Below are 20,570 nucleotides of genomic sequence, written 5' to 3' on the forward strand. Positions count from 1 at the left end.
ATGGCAGCCAGGTGGAAATAACCCTAGCCTTCGACATCGTAATGTTATTTGCCTTCAGGCAAATGACACTTTTTTTCTCATAATTTTTGTTTTAAATTTAAAAAAGAAATTGTTTTATTTACGCCTATCATTTTTATCCCTCAAAGGGACACAACAATTAATAATCACCACTCTAGTCAACAACTAAAGTGAATTGTGGTCAAAGTTTGGGGTTTGAAAAGATTGATACTCTCTCTCCATTTGAAGATCCAGATTCTATCCAGATTTACATCATCCCTATTTACTTTCTCTCGACTAAAAGCTTGTCAACATTGCAAGATAGATAACCGAATTTTTCTTTTGTTAAAACATGTTTTCATGAGTTTTCTCCTATTAAATGCATTTTATTCATACTAGGGCTTAAAAATATGAAGGTGAAATATAAAATATATTTTCGTGATCAATATAAATGCCTTATGGTTAAGAAATTATTAGAATTATAATTTTGTTAAAATTTAAAGGTATTTAGAAAAAAAAAAACAAAAAAACTGACGAATGCTTGCTTTATTCGCTTAGTGCTTACAGAAGAATGATAAGTTAATCATTGGTATCATATCAGGATAACCGTCATAAAGTTCAAGGATACAAACCCCGTTTCAACCAACTAATCAGCAGTTTATGCTATACTGTAATGTCCCTTATGTTAATCTGAGTTTCAATTTTAAAATGACAGCGCTAAGATTAAAGTAGAAATGTTGGTAGCGTGAGATAAAAATTACTTTTCAATTATTCTGGATTATTGGTTGAAATTTTACAGTAATATCTAGCGCAAGGGAAGGTAACCATTTAAGTTTAGAGTTTGAGATTATTTTTTTTTATTAGACCTTTGCTTTGAAATAAACTATGACGCGAGTCACATCTCAATAGACACAAAAACGTATAACCCTCATACTTGATCTTTAAACACTATGAGGCTAGTATCATATTTTATTTCTTATAGCAGTTCATAAATGGCACACTGGTCACGCGGCTTGAACGCAGGACTGTCATTCGGTCGTTCGATGGTCGTCCCGGGTTCATATCCTACCCGCTGCCACACCCTGTCGTCATGCGGGGGATTTGGACTAGGATATGTATATACTATTAAACAACTGATACTAATATGTTGCAGAATATTTGCTCATCTTGATGTAAATTTAGTGTTTCTTGGTATAAATTTACCATATATTGATGTAAATGTTAGCACATATTGATGTAAATATCATTTACATGGCATAATCAGCTAAATATGGGCTCATACTGATGTAACTATTTACCTCATATCGATTTAAGTATTAGCACATATTGATTCAAGTATTAGCACATATGGATTCAAGTATTGGGCAGTATTAGCACATATTGATACAAATATCCTGCACTAGACATAATGAATGAAATCTTTAGACACACATTGAGTCGGTACACACAAACACACTCCAGTTGTCCATGTTACGCACTTCGCGCCTTCTCCAGCACATTAGATTTTCAGACTGCCTAAAACTAATACAAACCTTGGGACTTCTAAATAGCCACTGGCTACTAAGGGTCATCGGTCAAGAATTGTACACGACACACGCGTGGAACCAAAAGAAAAAAAAAGAAAAGTGGATTAGGCCAAAATCGTTGATCACAAAAGTAAATAAATGTGAGATTGAAAACTAATTAAAAATGCCAGATAAGGGAAATGAATTTAAGGTATGTGCGTGTGTGGGTGTGTGTGTGTGTGTGTGTGTTTGTCATTAAATAGTTCTAAGCCTTGTGTATAGCGAAGTAAAAGATATTTACATATGGAGTTTTGAGATTTTAATATGTTCCTAAGTTTGCCTATATAATAGTACTATATATCTTCAAATATCAATATGATAATATTAATATGCCCAAATGTTTTTAAATATGTAATAAAATTAGACACTAAATCCTAACGTTGGACACTCTATCCTAAGGTTGGACACTCTATCCTAAAGTTTGGCACTATATCCTAAAGTTTGACACTATATCTTAAAGTTTGGCACTATATTCTAACGTTGGACACTATATCCTAAAGTTTGGCACTATATCCTAAAGTTTGGCACTATATCTTAAAGTTTGGCACTATATCCTAAAGTTTGGCACTATATCCTAACGTTGGACACTATATCCTAAAGTTTGGCACTATATCTTAAAGTTTGGCACTCTATCCTAACGTTGGACACTATATCCTAAAGTTTGGCACTATATCCTAAAGTTTGGCACTATATCCTAACGTTGGACACTCTATCCTAAAGTTTGGTATTATATAATAGAGTTTGGTACTATGTCAGGTTAAACAAAATATCCCCCAAAAGTGTCAATCTGTCTTTAAAAAACTTCCCCTTTCAAACCTTGCGATCTATAGGGCAGATGATGTAAAGGTCATCAGCTTATATGGCCAATGGTAAACGATAATGTCATGTGGCCAGCACAACGACCAACCACCTTTACTTTCTCCCAACTAATGTCAGGAAACAATAAAGAGTTGTCAGGACTCAAGGGCGTCCTAAAAATCCCGAAATTTTAAATTCCAGTTTTCTCCAAGATTCAAACCCGGGACTCCTCAGTTCGGAAGCCAAGTGCTTTACCATCCAGCCACTTCGAACCCTAAATTTTGTCAATATTGAATCAAAACTTTATAATAAAAAAAATCTTTAAAAGTGTGGCAGTAATAAAAAATATTTACACTTAACACTCAATCTGCTTTAGCAACTTTGTAGTGGTACAAACATATAATGACCAAAAGAATAATTCACACTGACCAAAAGAATGACCAATAGCATGTCTGAATGAATGACCATAGAATGATTCATACAATGTTTGTGGAATGTTTTACATGTTTCGGATGTACCTTTAGAGTTGAAAATTATCTACTTCCTAGTCCAAACCTCCCGCAGGACGGCGGGGGGATGGTAGCGGGCAGCAGGGCCGGTCTTAGGCCACTGCAACCTATGCGGTCGCAGTGGGCCCCGCGCTAATTTTAGGTGTAATTATTAATTGCAAAATATATACGGAAAATTCCTGGCAATGTCCTGCACTTATTAAAATTTCCTGAAAACTCATAAAAAATAGACAAAATTATCATTTGTGTGTGTCATTCATTATGGAAAACGCCATTCCTACGCGCGATAAAAAAAAGACAGTGTCAGCTTTCATGCAATAAAATGTAATAATCGGACGAATTTTCCCCATAACCGGAAGTTCCAATACCGTATTTACTTTTATAGTCACTGGCATAAAAATATGCCATAGGTTGTAAGATTGTAAAGTAAAATTAACTTGATCGCAATTTTGTACTTAGAAAAGAATGAATAAAATGCAAAGACGAATTTATTTTCTAATACAAAATCTGAATTTTCACTTATTATCCTTATTCCCACCCAGAATAGGCCCCGCGGGCAGGGTATGAACCCGCGACCATCGAAAACTCGGAATGACAGTCCAATAGAACGACGAATGAATGACCATAGAATGACCAATAGAATGATTCCTAGAATGACCGATAGAAAGATCAAAGAATGATTCACAGAATGACCAATAGAATAACCGATAGAATAACCGATAACCATTAGAATGACGTATATAACCCGTTATTTAGTGAAAGCATATCTTCAGGTTTAGTTGTAAGTATGCTATAGAGATTTCATTAAGGCCCCAACTAAATGGAAGTCTTCAGATACATGCATGTACTTTTGTGAACATTTGTTTTTTTAAATTACAAAAAAAAAAAAAAAAAAAAAAAAAACAAGAACAGAAGATAAGCTTTACATTTCAAGTAACGGTATCGATGACATAGTCAAGGAGTGTAGATCCAATAATTTATTTCTCCAATGATAAGAAACTAAAATAGTCTGAATGGGTTGGAGGGTAGAGACAGATCAATCAAGAAATCAATACAATCGATCTCCTTTAGTTAGACAATAATGTGATTTTGTTTCAAGAGCGGCTACATTGTAGAAACCTTTTCTTTGTTTCGGTGTTAATGACAACTTTTTATTTCACTCTGTACAACTTTGTCTTCGTCTTTCATTTTATTCTTTCTCTCTCTCCCTCACTGACCCATTTCATTCATCAAGACTTTCTTTCTATTTGATGTATTATTTAGTGTTTTTTTTTTCGGTTTGCCGATTCTCTCTCTCTCTCTCGTTTCATTTCAATATTACTTTTTTCCCTTTTTTTTTTCTGTCTTTAAAGATTTATTCCACTGTCCGTCGCTAATTTTCAATCTCATGTTCTCTAACTATGTTTCTTTAATTTGTGATTTAAGTCAATCAACTTTCTCCCTCTCTCTCTCTCTCTCTCTCTCTCTAAGTGTGTGTGTTAGAATGTTCAGGATCTTCTTCTTTACTCTGCAAACAAATTTAAATTCTCTTCAAGCGTTGCCTTAAAGCGCAAGAGATACACCGAAATGGGCTGGGACCACAATTTGTGCACCAAGGATAATAAAGTGCACTTTTGCCCTATTTTACCGCCCCTCCCCCACTTTTTTCGGCTCGAGACTGGAGGGGCAGGGGAGAGGTGAGGGATCTCTGGTCACAAGAATGGAGACCTTGTTGTCCATTCAAACACTCGCGAACCAATGCCCTCGTGTCAGAGTTGTCAGTTAAGAAGAGTGCTTGCCCTTGGATCTGCTGGTGTTGACCCTCATGCTTGCTGGTGGCCTCCGCTAGTGTTTAACGGATGCCACTATTACGTCGAGAGGGGCCTATCTTGGAATTCGGGCACTGGACATTTACGGAATTCGGAAAAGAGGAGTCTCCTTAGATGAACTTTGCTTGAGAAGATATGTTGATTTATAGCCTCTCTGGTCACATAACACGTTTCGTAGTGTATTGGCATGAGTCAGCACGCCGAGGTGAATGTGTTGTCATCTACATAACAAGAACAATATAACAAAAAAACACGTTAGAAAAAAAGGAACAACTCAGTAGCAATTGTCTCTTTCATTAGTGCAGGGAAGTGCAAGCGTCGTCTGTTCAATATGCTGCCATCAGGGCCTAACCTGATGTAGTTGTCTCATTTGTGTAATACATTTGGTATCCTAGTAACAATAAGCAAAATAATAAATCATTGTTTCATTATATGGTCCTTTGGTCCAACCTGTATATGAAGTAATTGTCTTTATTTATCTAAATGACCAGTGCGCAATGTAAGCTATATACCTATCTTCAGTGTAGGGCGTAAAACGGTGTTTACACATATCGCCCATATGAAATAATTTTGTGATTCGTAAATTGAAATAAGGTCCACATAACATTTAAAACAGCAAAAAATATCTATTTATCTATCTATCTATCTATCTATCTATCTATCTATCTATCTATCTATCTATCTATCTATCTGTCTGTCTGTCTGTCTGTCTATCTGTCTGTCTGTCTGTCTGTCTGTCCGTCTGTCTATCTATCTATCTATCTATCTATCTATCTATCTATCTATCTATCTATCTATCTATCTATCTATTTATCTATCTATCTATCTATCTATCTATCTATCTATCTATCTATCTATCTATCTATCTATCTATCTATCTCTCTATCTATCTGTCTATCTATCTGTTAATCTGTCTTCTGTCAATGTTTGTAAAATAATTTTACGTGTTTTGGAAGTTTCTTCAGAGCCGAAGATAATCTAAATCTTAGCCCAAATCTCCCGCAGGACGACAGGGATAACAGCGGACAGAGTTTGAACCTGTGAGCGTCGAACGACAGTCCAGCGTGCATACCTCACGACAAGGCAGTCATTTGTTTTCTATTCGTCCATCTATCTATCGTATTTAAAAAGAAAAGTCAAGAAATATTATTTAAAAAAAAGAACAATCGATAATATTTTCTAGAACAAGAATGTCAGTAAAAATATTTAAAGTATAAAACACAATTTGTGCTGCGTGTATAGTTTGTATAGTTCTAAGCTAGAGATAAGTGTCAGTTGGTTCTGCTGAGATAACTTCTTTCAACCTTGTAGAAGTCTTAGAATTGTCTCCCCATGAAGCCTTGGGAAAAATCAATAATTTAATCAATAATTGAAGATCAATTAGTTCTTGCCTCATCCACGAATGTTAATGCAATAATTGTTTTAAAAGTCATTGTTTTAGTCTTCTTCTAAAGTACCTGTCATTGGTAGCTCTAGTTCAGGTTATCCATGGTGTGTAATATTAATTAGGTAATGCGTCATCTAGGTAGGTACTTAAGAAACGCAACGTCATGTTTGAATATCCTTGGGAAGACTAGGCGATTCTGAAACCTCTTTAAAAGTGTTGTCAGGACCCTTGACCTTTATTGACCCAAACATGTTTTTGTGTGCTTAGAAAAACTACAAATGAGAGAGATGTAGTCTAGTACAAAGGAGTCATGGTGAAGTGGTATTGAGTCTTTAATATATGATCATTTTAGATTTCTAGTTCAATATACATTTAAATTTAGAGTATAGCCGCGAAGAAAGTCGAGAAAGTCCTGTCTCCCTGATCGAGTGGTATGCGTTCTGGACTGTCGATCGATGATCTCGATGGTCCAATGTTCAAATCCTGCCTGCCGCCAGGTGAGAGGTATAAGCTAGGCTGTAACATTTTTTTTTAAATAACTCATTAGTCAGTCACGTGGTATATGAATGGCAGTGACATTGTTATTAGTAACACGTGAAACTAAAAACATTCTTAGTTGTAGTACAGCCCTTTCAGACCTTGAAATCTACAGGGCAGCTGATGTGAAGGTCATCTGTTTCTATAGCCGACGATTAACAAGGGTGCCATGTGGCCAACACAACGACGGTAGATAATAGATGATGTAGTTGTAAGGTGATGTAGATGACAATGTAGATGTCAGACGTAGACAACGTAGATGGTAGAGATGGTAGATGTTGTAAATGGTAGATGATATAGTTAGTAGACGGTGTAAATGATGTAAATGGCAGGGTAGATGATGTTAGATCTATTTGCAATTCTTGTGTGCTTGTCTTTCTTGCTTAGTTTTTCCCCCTCCATTTTCAATAACACTTCTATCTCCCCTTGCCAGTGTGCAATCCAAAGAACACAATACGTTTCGACTAGATACAAGATTGTTGCCATTTCTAGTATAATGTTGCTTTAGATTTTCACACAAGTTGAAATGAGGGGAAAAAAATGCCATTGCAAGACAGTTCATTGATTTATGCACGTTCCTGTACATCAAGTTAGTGTCACAAAGTGTCACAAAGTGACGACAAAACGATCGAAGCTTGTTAGCATACTAAATGCACAAACTATACAGCATGACGAAGACAAAGAGAGAGCGTGGCGGGGTTCAGAGTAATAAAAAATGAAAATCGAATGATTAATATGAGTGCCGTTTGATTTAAATCTTCTTCTCAATTGAAACTAAGTATAAAGTACAACTTTTTTGCTTATAGTATGCGAAGAGCGCTATGGTCCAATTCCTATTCTGGAGGGTATACGGGTGAAGGATTCCGAGCTGCAATTTAAAATAGAAATATGTTGCTCGAGTCTGAATTCGAACTTGAGCCTCCACGATGGAAGTCCGGCGTGTTTGCTACTGAGCCATTCAAGTAGTTATAAAAAAATACAATGTTTAAAAAGTCTATTGGTAGTTTAACATTTTTTAGCAAACGATCGAATTCTTTGCACAAGGTTTATCTCCCCTTAGCTTGAACGACTAATTGATTAATTAATTGTTTATTTTTAAACTGATTCGTGTTGCCATCAAAAATGCATAAATGTACAAAAGTGTCACCTAGATCTGCGGATGAGAGAAAAAATGTGTCAAATATTCCACCCAGCCAGACAGACAGACAGACGGACTCAGTTAATATAAGCTTCGTAATAAAGAGAGAGCCAAATATATGCGCACGACGGACTAGTCATATGATTAATTATCAAATATTTATTCTGATCTTTTTTGGTCCTTGAAAATTTGACTAGAGGTCAATGAAATAAAGGTCAATAACATGTTTTGTTGATTTTAAAACAACACTATGACTATCAAATTATTTTTCCTCAGCACTAGTGTGTACTTAGAGAGACACAAAACAAAGACATTTTGTAGCCCAAAACCTATCCAACAGTTACCCGTGTTATCAATTAAAATTACGTTTTTTTGTGTCCGGGCATAACAGAACACCGACCACTAATGAACTTTCAAACCAAAATATATAAGTCTGTACTGAACAGTTGGTCACACTCTTTAATTATTATATTTGGCTAGTCCTAATGTGTTGACGTTTATGCATAACAAGGCCTAAATATTTCTTTATTTAGTCGCATTGAGCCGTTCTTTATTGAGTTATTGAGATCAAGTTAGTCAATGTTTCTCTCGCCATTAGTACAACTTTGACAATGACAATTCACATGATAGACACTTGCATACTTGGGAACTAAAAATCGTCCAAAAACCTATTTATTTTGCACATACTGTAATTATTAGAAATGTTAACACTTGATAAAAGGTTGACAGGTCTGTAGACACCAATCTACCAGTCTTTAGTTCCCATGAAGATCAACGGTATTAGTGTTTGAAATTCTCAGTACTCTTGGTATTTATTTATACTTAAGCTTTAAAGAGATAGTACTTGTAAAAAGTTTGTACTTTTAATATACAGTGTTATAATTGATAAATTTTGAAATCAGTCCTACTTTCAATAAATAGTATTCCAATAATTCCTTAATAAATAGCATTTTAAATGGATAGTACTTTAAATAGATACAACTTGCAACAAATAGTACTTTCAATTGGTCGTAATTTTAATAATACATTTAATATGCAGCCCGTCCAATAAGTGTTACTTTGAATATATTTTCATTGCTAGTATATGTCACAATAAATAGTTGGCTACTTTGAATAGATAGTACTTTCCATAGATATTTTATATATAGTATTTTTATCGATACATTCAAAAAATGGTACTTTTATACACATAGTTTTATTAAACAAAATTGAAGGCGAAGAAAAAATGTCTTTGTTTTCTTGTCATTTTTAGCGGCGCCAAAAGGGGAATAGACGCTATTAGTTTTGTGTGGTCTGTCTGTCCGCCCGTCCGTCCGTCCCGTTTAGATCTCGTAAAATAGAAAAGATATTTTAAAAATCCGACATCATGATACCATTCACCATTCAAAGTTCTGATGCAACTGCTAATGCCAAACAACTTGAGGATGGTTGTGAGAGGTAGTAAATAATGAAGAAGATGCTCCCTGGTAGGTGTTGCGATGAAAAGACTCATTAAACCATTATTCTGGGCAGTGACAATCAGCTTTTGTTCAGATCAGTGATCTTAAGCTTTTGTCTAGGAGTCTGACATCATAGCAGTTAATAACTCTTCATTGCATCGCTCAGGACCAGTTTGCATGTAACCGAGCTTAAAGGCTCATCGCACTTAATAGGTTTAAATTGTCTCAGGAAGGCGTTACACTTTTCTTTTTTAAAGCAGTCTGAACTATTTGACAGCAATATGAATTCCATCTTCTGGATAACACTACTTCTGCTGCTGTGTAGTGAGTTGTTTGTTTTACATGTTTAAAATGTTCCTTCAGATTTGAAGATAATTACATTCTAAAACAAACCTCCCCCAGGACGACAGGAGATTGCAGCATAAAGGGTTTATTGATATAATTTATATAATTTATGTTTCAATAAGTGTATTCATATTTATTTTCTTCATTTCAGCACTAAGAGAACAGCTTGTTAATCTACTGTCAGACATCCTAGGATGGTCAAAGGAATTTCTGAACTATTTCAACTAATTATGTGAACTAATTATGTGAACTAATTATTTGAACTAATTATGTGAACTAATAATGTGAACTATTTGTTGTTTTTTTTTTCTTTAATTAGTTTTCTTCCTCAACTCCTGTTAGATCTATACACTTTTCCCACAAAGCTCAAGTGCTACTAAGGCAGACTAAGTTACGAATAATAACAATAAATAATTGTAAAAAATATTTACACACTCATGTAATACATTTAGGACTAAATTGTGAATTAAATTCAAAGATAGTAGAGTTTATGAATTACAAAGGACGCACTCTACACCATAGGTTTAAAGTTTCAAGTAAAAGAGGTTAAGTTATTTACTAGTGGCAACTGGCCAGTACGGTCCCTACAGAATATATATATGCTAATTTATAGATCTATATTTCCTCTCTTCATTCAGGTCATAATGTGTGTGTTAACACAGCATCACACACTTTCACAGCCCTGAATATCAGCGGCAATGTCTATTGTCTTTCTGAAGACAGCAACTTCACCTACTTTGAGGCTAGAGACTATTGTCCAAAGATTGGAGGCGAGATAGTCTTTTTTAAAACCAATCTCGAATATTTTAACCTCTTCAAAGTACTGGACGAGAACTCGAATTTTCCAAAGCAAATTTGGATTCATTTTTGGAGGTATTTTAACTATCTTAGTAATCAGATGGTATTCTCTTGGAGTGATGAACTATTTGGAATTGGCGTATGGTTACCCGATGAGCCTAGCGACCAATGCATTGGTTTTACTAAACAGTGCTGCGCAAGGATTAAATTATCAAACACGAGAGGGTTGGCAGACTACGAGTGTACAGGCAAGTTTGCAGCTCTGTGTAGAAGTCTTGAGCAGTGCACGTTCAGCTCAACAGAATGCTCCTTGGCTTGTCAGGAGCCAGTTCAAGACATAAAGTGCTTGTCAGGTTTCATCCTTGATTCGTCAAGCGGAAGTTGTTTGGATGAAGACGAATGCGCAATGAACACTAGCAGATGTCAACAGAAATGTGTGAACACTCAAGGGTCGTACTCGTGTGACTGTGATCGCGGATATACTCTGAGTACGGATAATGTCACCTGTAGAGACATCGACGAATGCCTTCTTAGAGTTCCTCCATGTCAGCAAATATGCCGAAACACGAACGGATCTTTCCATTGCGAGTGCTATGACGGGTACACTTTCAGGATGAACAATGGAACTTGTGTGGACGTGGATGAGTGTGGAGAGGGGACGCACCAATGTGAACAACTGTGTAACAATACTGTAGGCTCTTACGTCTGTGACTGCATGGAAGGATTTCTCTTGTCCTCAGATGGACATAGATGCACAAAGATAGATCCATGTCTACCTTTTCAATGCCAGCAGATTTGTGTTGGGTTAAATCAAAGTGTCAACTGTCAAGAGTTCTGCAAATCTTATCCACAGCTCTGCGACCAAGACTGCGTTAGCAACAATGATTCTTATTTATGTACTTGCAGATCTGGTTATGAGCTCGACAGTACGGACAACAAGACTTGCCACGACATAGACGAATGCAGTCTAAACTCTAGCCTATGTGAGGTTTTCTGCATCAATACCCCAGGCTCATACTTTTGCTCTTGCCCACAAGGATATCGCCTTGCAGGAAACAGCTACTCTTGTGAAAAGTCTACACTGGTGAATTACTGCCCTTGTTCATGTCTGCCCTCTAGCAGAAAGAGCAAATTGAGCTACGAACAGCTGACTGTTTATCTGCAGACCTTATCAAAGAGCCTTCAAGTTGCAAGAGACAATCTATTGTCCCATCGCTTACAGTTGACAAGCCAGAAGGATGACAGGCCAACCAGCAATACCATCGGCTACTCTGGTATCATCATGATGTCCTTTGTATTTGGCATAGTCATCCTTCCTGACCTCATTGCGCTGACTAGTCTGGTCATTCCAAAATTAAGAACAATTCTAAAAATATTCTTTTCCGAATAAAATTGTGTCTAAGACTTTCTTTTTGTTTGCGAATGCTTTTATATATTTACTAGCTTTAATTTTACCTGGTTTGCTCGGTTTTTTTTTTTCTACAAATAACATGCATTTATTCCGTTTGAATTTGTGTATACATCTGATTTAGATAAGAAGTAGATCTAGATCTAGGATCAGGTGAAGATAAAGGCGAAGAAAACTTAGTTGATAGAACGAATGTCGCGGGAGACAAACATAGGAATAATTATTGTCAAAAATCACAAAGCGTCTTACTTGTTATTTAAAATAAAGTTAGGTAATCACTTATTATTTAGCATTACTATTGATAGGCTTATGGAAAGAGCAGTGAATATCAGAAGTTTAAATGTGAAAGTTCAAAAGTGAAAGGTCGACAATCAAGGGTAAAAAGTCAGATGGCTAAAAGTGAAAAGTAAAAAAAGAAATGTTCCAAATTAAAATGATCTAAGACTCAAAAGTAATATTTTCAAAACTAGAAGGATTAAAAGTAAGATTTTCACAACTAGAAGGATTAAAAGTAAGATTGTCAAAAGTGAGAATTTTAAAAGTAAATAGGTGAAAGTGAGATGTTGATATGTAGAGTGGCCAAAAGTTAACTTGTTTCACTATCCGTCATCATGTTCTCTACAATACTTTGAACACACATCCACTATATGTGGGAGGCAATAAAGATTGCCCCACAAGATTACCTGTGATGGGGGGCTGTTACTTAAAAGTTTTATATGTTTAATGAAACTGCTAATTCTATCTTTGGCCAAAACCAGCACTCCCTCTTTTCATGTTATCCTTGCCTTTACATGTGTGCATCTTAGCAGTGGCGTCACTAGGGGGGTGCGGGGGCTACGGTCTGCACCGGGTGACACCCATTGGGGGGGGGTGACACCCAAGTGAAAAAAAAAATGGAATAACTGACAATTTTAAAAAAGTGTCAGAGGCTAAATATTGCAACATATTATTCACAATTGATAAATATATATATTTACATTTTAAAAAATATTTCGGCTAAACATATTTTAAATTTTTTATTTAATTTCTACAAAAATGTCCCAAACCATACTTTCAGCTGTATATTAGCTGCATGTATATAGATACTGCTTTGATTTTTAATAATGTTTTTGTCGAATCTATTGAAATAGTAGCTAGCATTGTAATACCAGAACGCCAACCAATAGTCACTGTTCAACAAATGACGACATTCTTCAAGCATAAAATATTATTGAAATCTCACATGTAATTAATGTAAGTTTTGTAGAGTTGGAAAGTAAATAAGTAGCAATTTAAATTTCTAAAGATGATGATGTAATTTCAGAAGTTGAATGTAAAAGAAACTTTAGCCAAGATGAACTAAATGTTACAATGTCGAATGATATAGACTTCAATATTTGACCAATACATTAACTATTTTACGAATTTCCCATGCAAAAAAATTATCCCAAGTAAAAGGAAAAGCACGCCAGTTGTTAAAAGGATGGTTCTGATGCTTCCTGTTGGGGATAAATTACTCAATTAATATCAAGAAATTGTATGTCTTTTGTTGTCAACTACTTTCAACTAATTCTATAGAAATGTAACTTAATTTAATAAGTGGTTTAAATAAAAGTCCGAAATTGGAATATCAAAATATTTATGAAGAATAGTCATCAGGATTGGAAAATCGAAAAACAAGAGCATCTGGCTACTACTACAATTGACACGAAAGTCGTTGATATGATTGATTAAAGAAGAAAAAGGATAAATTGCACAGATTGTTTTCCTGAAATCAGAATATTTGATATTTCGTGACCATATTAACGACGAGTCTTTATTGAATATAGAATGTCCACAAGATAAAAGAAATGTACGGATAAGATACTTAACTAAAAGTGTATCTTTATTGTTGAAAAGTTTATAAATGTTTTAGAAAACACCTTTGTATTTTGTTTAACAGCATACCTGACATAGCACACACTGATCAGATCCATAAGTCATCCGATTGTAATGGGAGACAAAAAGCTAATAAGATCTACTAAATATCTTAAAATGTCTTGAAATGAGTGAGCTTGAATTTAGAATATGTAAAAATGTCTGGAGTCATAAAGGAGTACAGGAAATTTTAAGAAGCAACAGAAAACCTGCGGTGATGGTGTGTAGAGCATTCACTTAGTCTATATGGAAATGCTTCTTGCTTAAAATTGTTGGTACGATGGAAATAATTTTTTTTTTCGTTCTAAAATTATAGCCCTTGGATGTGCAGCTTAAGATATATTGCCAGATGTCTTTTATTTTAACTATTATTTTAAAGGAAAAGGTGTACAAGAAGGCCAATGATAAATAAGAGTAGGCCAACCTTTAAACTATTGACAAAGAGGTGGCCAATTCAACTTTGTCTCTACCAAAAAGCATAACACGTTCGACAAAGGAACAGACGACACTTTCACAACGGGCAAATTGATTAAAAATGAAATCGTTAAAGACATTACGTTTTAGTGTTTGATACGTCTTCAAATTTTGATATCCAGTAATGAAAAAAAAACACATTTTAATTTGCTTAAGGTTGTAGCAAAATTTAACTATAAATATATTGTAACCACTGAGTTTTAGAATTTAATTTACACGCATGTTTTTTTAGTTGTTTAAAAATCAATGAATGTAGTTAATAATAAAGTATGTGTATTATGGCTCAACAAACAAACAAAAAACAGTAAACATTTTTTGAGGTGGAGGCGGGGGTGACACCCTGAGTTGACCGCACCTGGTGACACACACACTAGTGACGCCACTGCATCTATGTATCATTTGTCTACTTCGCAATAGCTGTTAATATTTTTTTTATATCGATTACACGTTGTACCATTCTAAGCTGAAACTACTTCCTTGAACTAATAAACTTTGTCTGTAAATCAGTTCACAGATTTTGATAGCGGAAACAGTTTTGTAATCTTTAATCCATGAAATAGATTCAACCTGATCAATATGACGCTAACTCGATTGGATATATTGATTTACCCAGCGCTTCTCAAGCTGGAATAAGTGCACACTAGAGCCCCTATGGAAATTAATTCAAAGTAAAACGTAGTTATAAAGTGAATTCTAAAGACAGAGAACTATAAAATTATCTATATATTTTAGTTGTAGATAAATAAGTGGTAGGTTAATTAAAGTTTAGAAATTAAATACAAATCATTGTAAGGATCACTGATGAAAATCAAGCTTGAGATATGAAGATTAAATGCATAATCCTATTAACCAATTTTAGAAACGTGTTTATAAAATCACACTTTTTCAAAAGCCTTTTCTTTATCAGTGGACATGACAAATACAGATTACTCGTCGCTTTGTTTTTTTTTGTTTTTTTAGATTTAACTAATTACTATGACCTAGTTTTTATATATTTTTTAAGTATATAGATCTATCATTTCGAAGCCTGGGAGCATTCAATGCCACTATTGGTGTTGGGTTGGAACTGACGAGCTTTTTGTTAAATGAACTGGAATTGGGTTAACTTCGAGATATACTACAAAGTCATCGAATGTATTCTGTAAAGGTTAAAAATAGCGTTTGACTTCTAGAGACGATGAAACCTTTCGCACCAGCTATCACTACGATAATCCTAATGTGTCTTTTTACTTCATGTGAGTATTAAGTGTTTTTATTGTTGATATTATTTTGTATAACTGTAGTGTAGATTAGTTTACATAGGTACTTTGCTTTGCAGAGCTAGAGAGGAGGATCCTAGCAATGGAATTGAGATGCTACAGAAGGATCCTAGGTATCACATTCAAAGACCGCATCACAAACCAAGAGATTAGAGACAGGATTACTGCAGCGTTTGGACCCCATGATCACCTGCTAACTATCGTAAAAAAAAACGCAAGCTACAAATCTATGGCCATATTACACGATCTTCGGAGCTCGCACAGACATTACTTCAGGGAACAGTACCAGGAAAATGAAGAAGAGACAGACAAAGAAATCGATGGGAGGACAAGATATAAGAATGGATGGGCCTGCTATTCAAAGAGGTTCTAACTAAGGTAACGAGAGGAATGGAGAAAGAGGGTCGACGAATCTTGCATGGTGCCCCAATGGTCCTACAGACTAAGGGATCGGTAAAGGTAATGTACTTTGTAGTCTATACAGTGTATACATGGTATTATTTCAATTCCTACAATGAGTCAAAAAAAAAACGCAGTAAATACCACACACACACACAAAATTGGAACTAAAGACCCTGAACGTCAACTCATGGTTCCTGGCGAGACTTTATTGACACTATCCCAGAGATCACTTCAATTTGGTCGCTGGATGGACATAAACAAAAATGGTAGCCGTTTTATTTTTGATTTATTTAGATGTTATTTATATAGATGTATATCAATACGTTTATTTTCGACCTTTTTGTAGCATGTGCGTGTAGCATGTGCGGTAAGAAAAATTCATACAACGTTAAAGTGTCATGAATACGTGTCGCCTTATAAGAATAATTTATCTTTATATAACTAACTAACTTAAATCCGGGTCTGACTGCAGGAATATAAAATTGTAAATCCTGTCTTGAATTTGAGAATGTAGTATGTAGCTGGGCATAGTAAAAGGCATATTTTCGATTAACATATTGAATAATGGCAGGGTAAAAATCTAAAACGTGGGCAATCATTACATTTCTGTGGTAATCATTACATTTCTGTCTTTGATCTAGAATTCTAATTTTACCCTTTTGTAACAACATTCTTTTAAGGAAAAGAGTGGAGATTATTGCTGGTATACTTAATAATATCAGATACAACTGAACGCCAAGTTTTTTTTTCTATTGTAGGTTTGGGGATCAAAGACTTAAGTCTAATTTAACAATTTGATTACAAGGTAGACTTAACTTTTGGAAATTTATTTTTCATAATTTTTTAATGTCATAAATTGTAATAAATTTGTTTCTTCTAATTGTTTCTCATCAACAGATACAACTTCAAATGATTACATTTCACTAATTATAGAAAGCCGTGTTTATTGGCTGGCAAGGTCAAGTGTCTATAGTCAACCAGAAGGCAAAACTAACTGCGCCCAATTAAACGCCGAGTTGGCTTTGTTTGAAAATAACGAAGAATATTTTAGAGTCTATAGCGCATTAAGTCAAAACCGCACCATAACTTTAAAAGAGGTTTGGATAGACTTCAACATTTCTAACCACACGTATTATTATGGTTTCGGTTGGAGACAGGAAATATTTAATGGTTCTGTTTGGACGTCCAATGAACCAGATGAAAACTGCAAAAACATTTCCAGAGAGTGCTGTGCGAGACTAAAGCTTAAAGAAGGTTTAAAAGATCATGATTGCAGTTCCGATTATTCGTACTTATGCAGGGCTCTGTGTCCACTCCATGACATCAAGTGTCTCTTAAAACAACGTAGAGTGAAAATAAACTCTTCCGATTGTTCCACGGGTTACATCTTCAACAGCACACTGTCATCATGTGTTGATGTTGACGAATGCGAGACAAACACATCCATGTGTACACAGTCGTGTCTCAACACTAACGGCTCTTACACGTGTGCGTGTCACGACGGCTACACAGCAGGGAACGACACTTACTCTTGTCAGGACATCGATGAGTGTTTAACTAACAATGCCTCTTGCCTGCAAGTTTGTGAAAACTCTGCGGGAAGCTTTCAATGCAAATGTCATGATGGCTACTATCTGGGGTTGGACAATAAAACTTGTCTTGACGTGAATGAATGTAGCTCGGGTGCTCATAAATGTCAACAGAACTGTAGCAATACAAACGGATCTTACATCTGTGAGTGCGAGAGTGGCTACTTACGATCTAGCGATGGCTTCAATTGTACAAAAGTAGAAACATGTTTAACATCACAGTGCGAACAAAATTGTTCGAATACTAGTACTGGCTACACCTGTCATTGCTACCCTGGCTTCAAGTTAGACGCTGATGGAATACACTGTTCAGATATTAACGAATGTAATCAGTCTACATGTAGGAACTGCTCCTATACAAATGTATCCAACTCTTGCCCTAGCCATTGTAATGTAAGTTCTACTGTTTGTGATCAAGTCTGTGATAACGTCAATGGATCATTTCAATGTTCTTGTAGACCAGGCTACCTTCTAGATATAGCTGACAACAAGACATGCAATGACATAGATGAATGCAGTCTAAACTCCAGCCTGTGTGAAGTCTCCTGTATTAACACCCCAGGCTCATACTTCTGCTCATGTCCACAAGGATATCAACTTTCAGGAAATAACTTCTCTTGTGAAAAGAATACACTCGCCAATTACTGCCCTTGTTCTTGCCTTACCACCAAGATAAAAGATCACATGAACAAAGAGCAGCTGGCTGTTTACCTGGAGAGCTTAACAAAGAGCCTACAAGTCATCAAAGGTGATCTTCTTTCACATCGTTCAACGTTGACAACCCAGAAGGATGACAGGCCAACCAGCTCTATCCTCGGCTACATCGGCATCGTCACAATGACATTTGTTTTTGGTACAATCATCTTGCCAGAAGTTTTAATGCTGACTGTTGAAGTCATTCACAAGATTAGAAACCTATTCTAAATACATGACATTGCAAATGACAAAATAAATTCATTATTAAAATTATTGCGCACCAACGGTACCACAGTTTGTCAATAAAACAAATGGTCATTTGATAGCACGTCCTGGGCTAAACTGACGTGGTGACCGATGAATCAGACAAAATCTGTATTTCTATAAGACGAATAGATCTTGTTCTAGAGTATTTCATTTAATATGTTAAATTTCTATTTGTTTAAAATGTGTAAACAGTGAATACGGGTGTTGATAAACTTTTCTGGAAGAACATGTGAGTCTGTGAAATTTAACAGACACTTTGTTTCCATGGCACGAACAATGTTCCCTAAAAGAAAAGTACTTTGAACACAGTTGAGGTGCATGGTGGACACTCCAGCGTGACCAACAGGAGGTGCTAGCCCATTTCAGAGTCAGCACGCACTTAGGGCGATATAGAAATAAATACCATACGCGATGCCTCCACTTCTAAAAGGACGAGAAAACAGTAGGAGGAATTTCGGAGAATGTCGAGTCTTGAACATAAGGTGATAATTTTTGAAAGAGGGAGAGAGAGAGAGAGAGAGAGAGAGAGAGAGCTGGTTAATGGCCAGGATAAGCCTATTCCTTGAACAAAGACAAGAAGACCCTTTTACTTGTTACGTGGAACTAAGTTTCAATACATTCATCCTGTCATGAAATGTGTCTCAGATAGGGAATAAATATAAATGGAAGAACTGTAAATTTCCATCCATTTATCTCAATACTGTAAGATTTATTTTCTTTTTCTATTTCAATAAAAATTAATTGACTACCACTAATTAATTAATTAATTGGCTAATTGTTTGATTGATTCATGTTTTGTTAAGGACAATGAATAATTGTGCAAAGTTTTAACTTCATCCGAGAATCGAAGTAGAAGAGCTAACTTGTATAAAGTTTGTACCAGACAGACAGAGTGAGTGAGTTAATATAAGTTCTGTAAAAATATGTGACTTTAAGCTAAGAGAGAGAGGGAGGACTAAGGAAATTAAACAATTATTTATTGTGGATACTATTTTAACACTGGAGATGTCTACAATAGATATTAAAACACAGACCAAATTTGAAAAATCCTATATCGACAAATTCAGTGACACAGAGATACACTATCCAACGATATGGAGAAGTCAGCTACATAATGAAACTAGACAAGAACCAAACGAAAGACAGTTGGAGGAGCAAGACTGGGAGGGATTAAAGACACAAAAAAAACAATACCAAGTATGCCATCACCTCGGGTGAGGGGAGGAGGTGGAGAATTTGAAAATCCCCCTCCACCAGGCCACCACTTGAGAGGGTCCCGATATGAGTTTTATTTTTACATTAAATATTAAATATTACGCAAAATGCAGGGGCCCCCAAAGAGGTCAGGCGCCCCGGGCTCCAAAATGATGGAAAATTCCTAGCTACGCCCTTGCATGCCATGTTTCAATAGCACTGTTGCCAAGTGATATACATGAAAGTACTTTACGCTACCGCTGAAAGCGCTTAGAAATTCAATTCTATAGTGCAAAAAGGGCAAAAAAAGTTATTAAATACGGCTATAATAATTTGCTACTAATTACTTCCGTATTTTACATACCAGATGCACTAAAATGCTTTCTATCTATAGAATTGCTTCATTGTATGAAAATCGGGTATGCTGATTTTAGTCCAGCGACGCCAATAAAATCGAGGTGAATCCGTAAATATCAGATAAATATCAGACTAAATATCAGACTAAATATCAGATAAATATCAGACTAAATATCAGACTAAATATCAGATAACTTACTTAGACTTAGGTCCTCCCGCGCCGTTCGGCGCATTGGGCGGCAAGCTGTCTCCATAATGATCTGTCACTGGCAATGTCTGAAGCCTCTTCCCATCTGGTGTCCACTGTTCTGAGGTCCTCCATGAAGGTGTGTCGCCAGGTAATACGAGGACGTCCCTGTTTGCGCTTTCCTCGTTTTGGCTTCCATGTTATCGCAACTCTTGGTGTGCGTAATTCATTTTGACGTAGAACATGTCCCGCAAACCTCATGCGACGCTCAGTCACAACCTCACTAAGTGTTCGACTCCCAGTTCGGCAAAGGATTTCCTTGTTTGAGATCCGGTCTGTGTAACTGACTCCCAAAATCCGTCTCAGCCATCTCTGTTGAGCCACATTTAGTCTTTTCTCAATTTTGACAGATGACTTCCACGTCTCACATGCATATGTAGCAGTTGGAATGACGATTGTGTTGAGAAGGTGTATTTTTGTCTCGAGTCCAATGGCTTGGCTAGTCCAAATAGGCTGCAGC

General features: G+C 35.8%; 3 protein-coding genes across 8 annotated transcripts in view; 2 read left to right on the forward strand and 1 right to left on the reverse strand.

Annotated features, from left to right (window-relative positions):
• LOC106057400 (rap1 GTPase-activating protein 1-like) overlaps positions 1 to 20,570 on the reverse strand; it is a 508,422-nt gene that overhangs the window by 247,540 nt on the left and 240,312 nt on the right. The window lies entirely within an intron of this gene.
• LOC129922291 (matrilin-2-like) lies at positions 9,050 to 11,783 on the forward strand. The gene is made up of 2 exons (XM_056007697.1): positions 9,050 to 9,502; positions 10,162 to 11,783. Exons 1-2 carry the CDS (start codon positions 9,460 to 9,462, stop codon positions 11,709 to 11,711), a joined length of 1,593 nt encoding a protein of 530 aa, XP_055863672.1. The 5' UTR covers positions 9,050 to 9,459; the 3' UTR covers positions 11,712 to 11,783.
• LOC106077372 (signal peptide, CUB and EGF-like domain-containing protein 1) lies at positions 15,102 to 19,067 on the forward strand. The gene is made up of 2 exons (XM_013238141.2): positions 15,102 to 15,334; positions 16,658 to 19,067. The coding sequence occupies exons 1-2, from the start codon at positions 15,277 to 15,279 to the stop codon at positions 18,271 to 18,273; spliced, it is 1,674 nt and encodes a 557-aa protein (XP_013093595.2). The 5' UTR covers positions 15,102 to 15,276; the 3' UTR covers positions 18,274 to 19,067.

The sequence above is a fragment of the Biomphalaria glabrata genome, chromosome 13 (assembly GCF_947242115.1).
Source record: "Biomphalaria glabrata chromosome 13, xgBioGlab47.1, whole genome shotgun sequence".
Lineage (NCBI taxonomy): Eukaryota > Metazoa > Mollusca > Gastropoda > Planorbidae > Biomphalaria > Biomphalaria glabrata.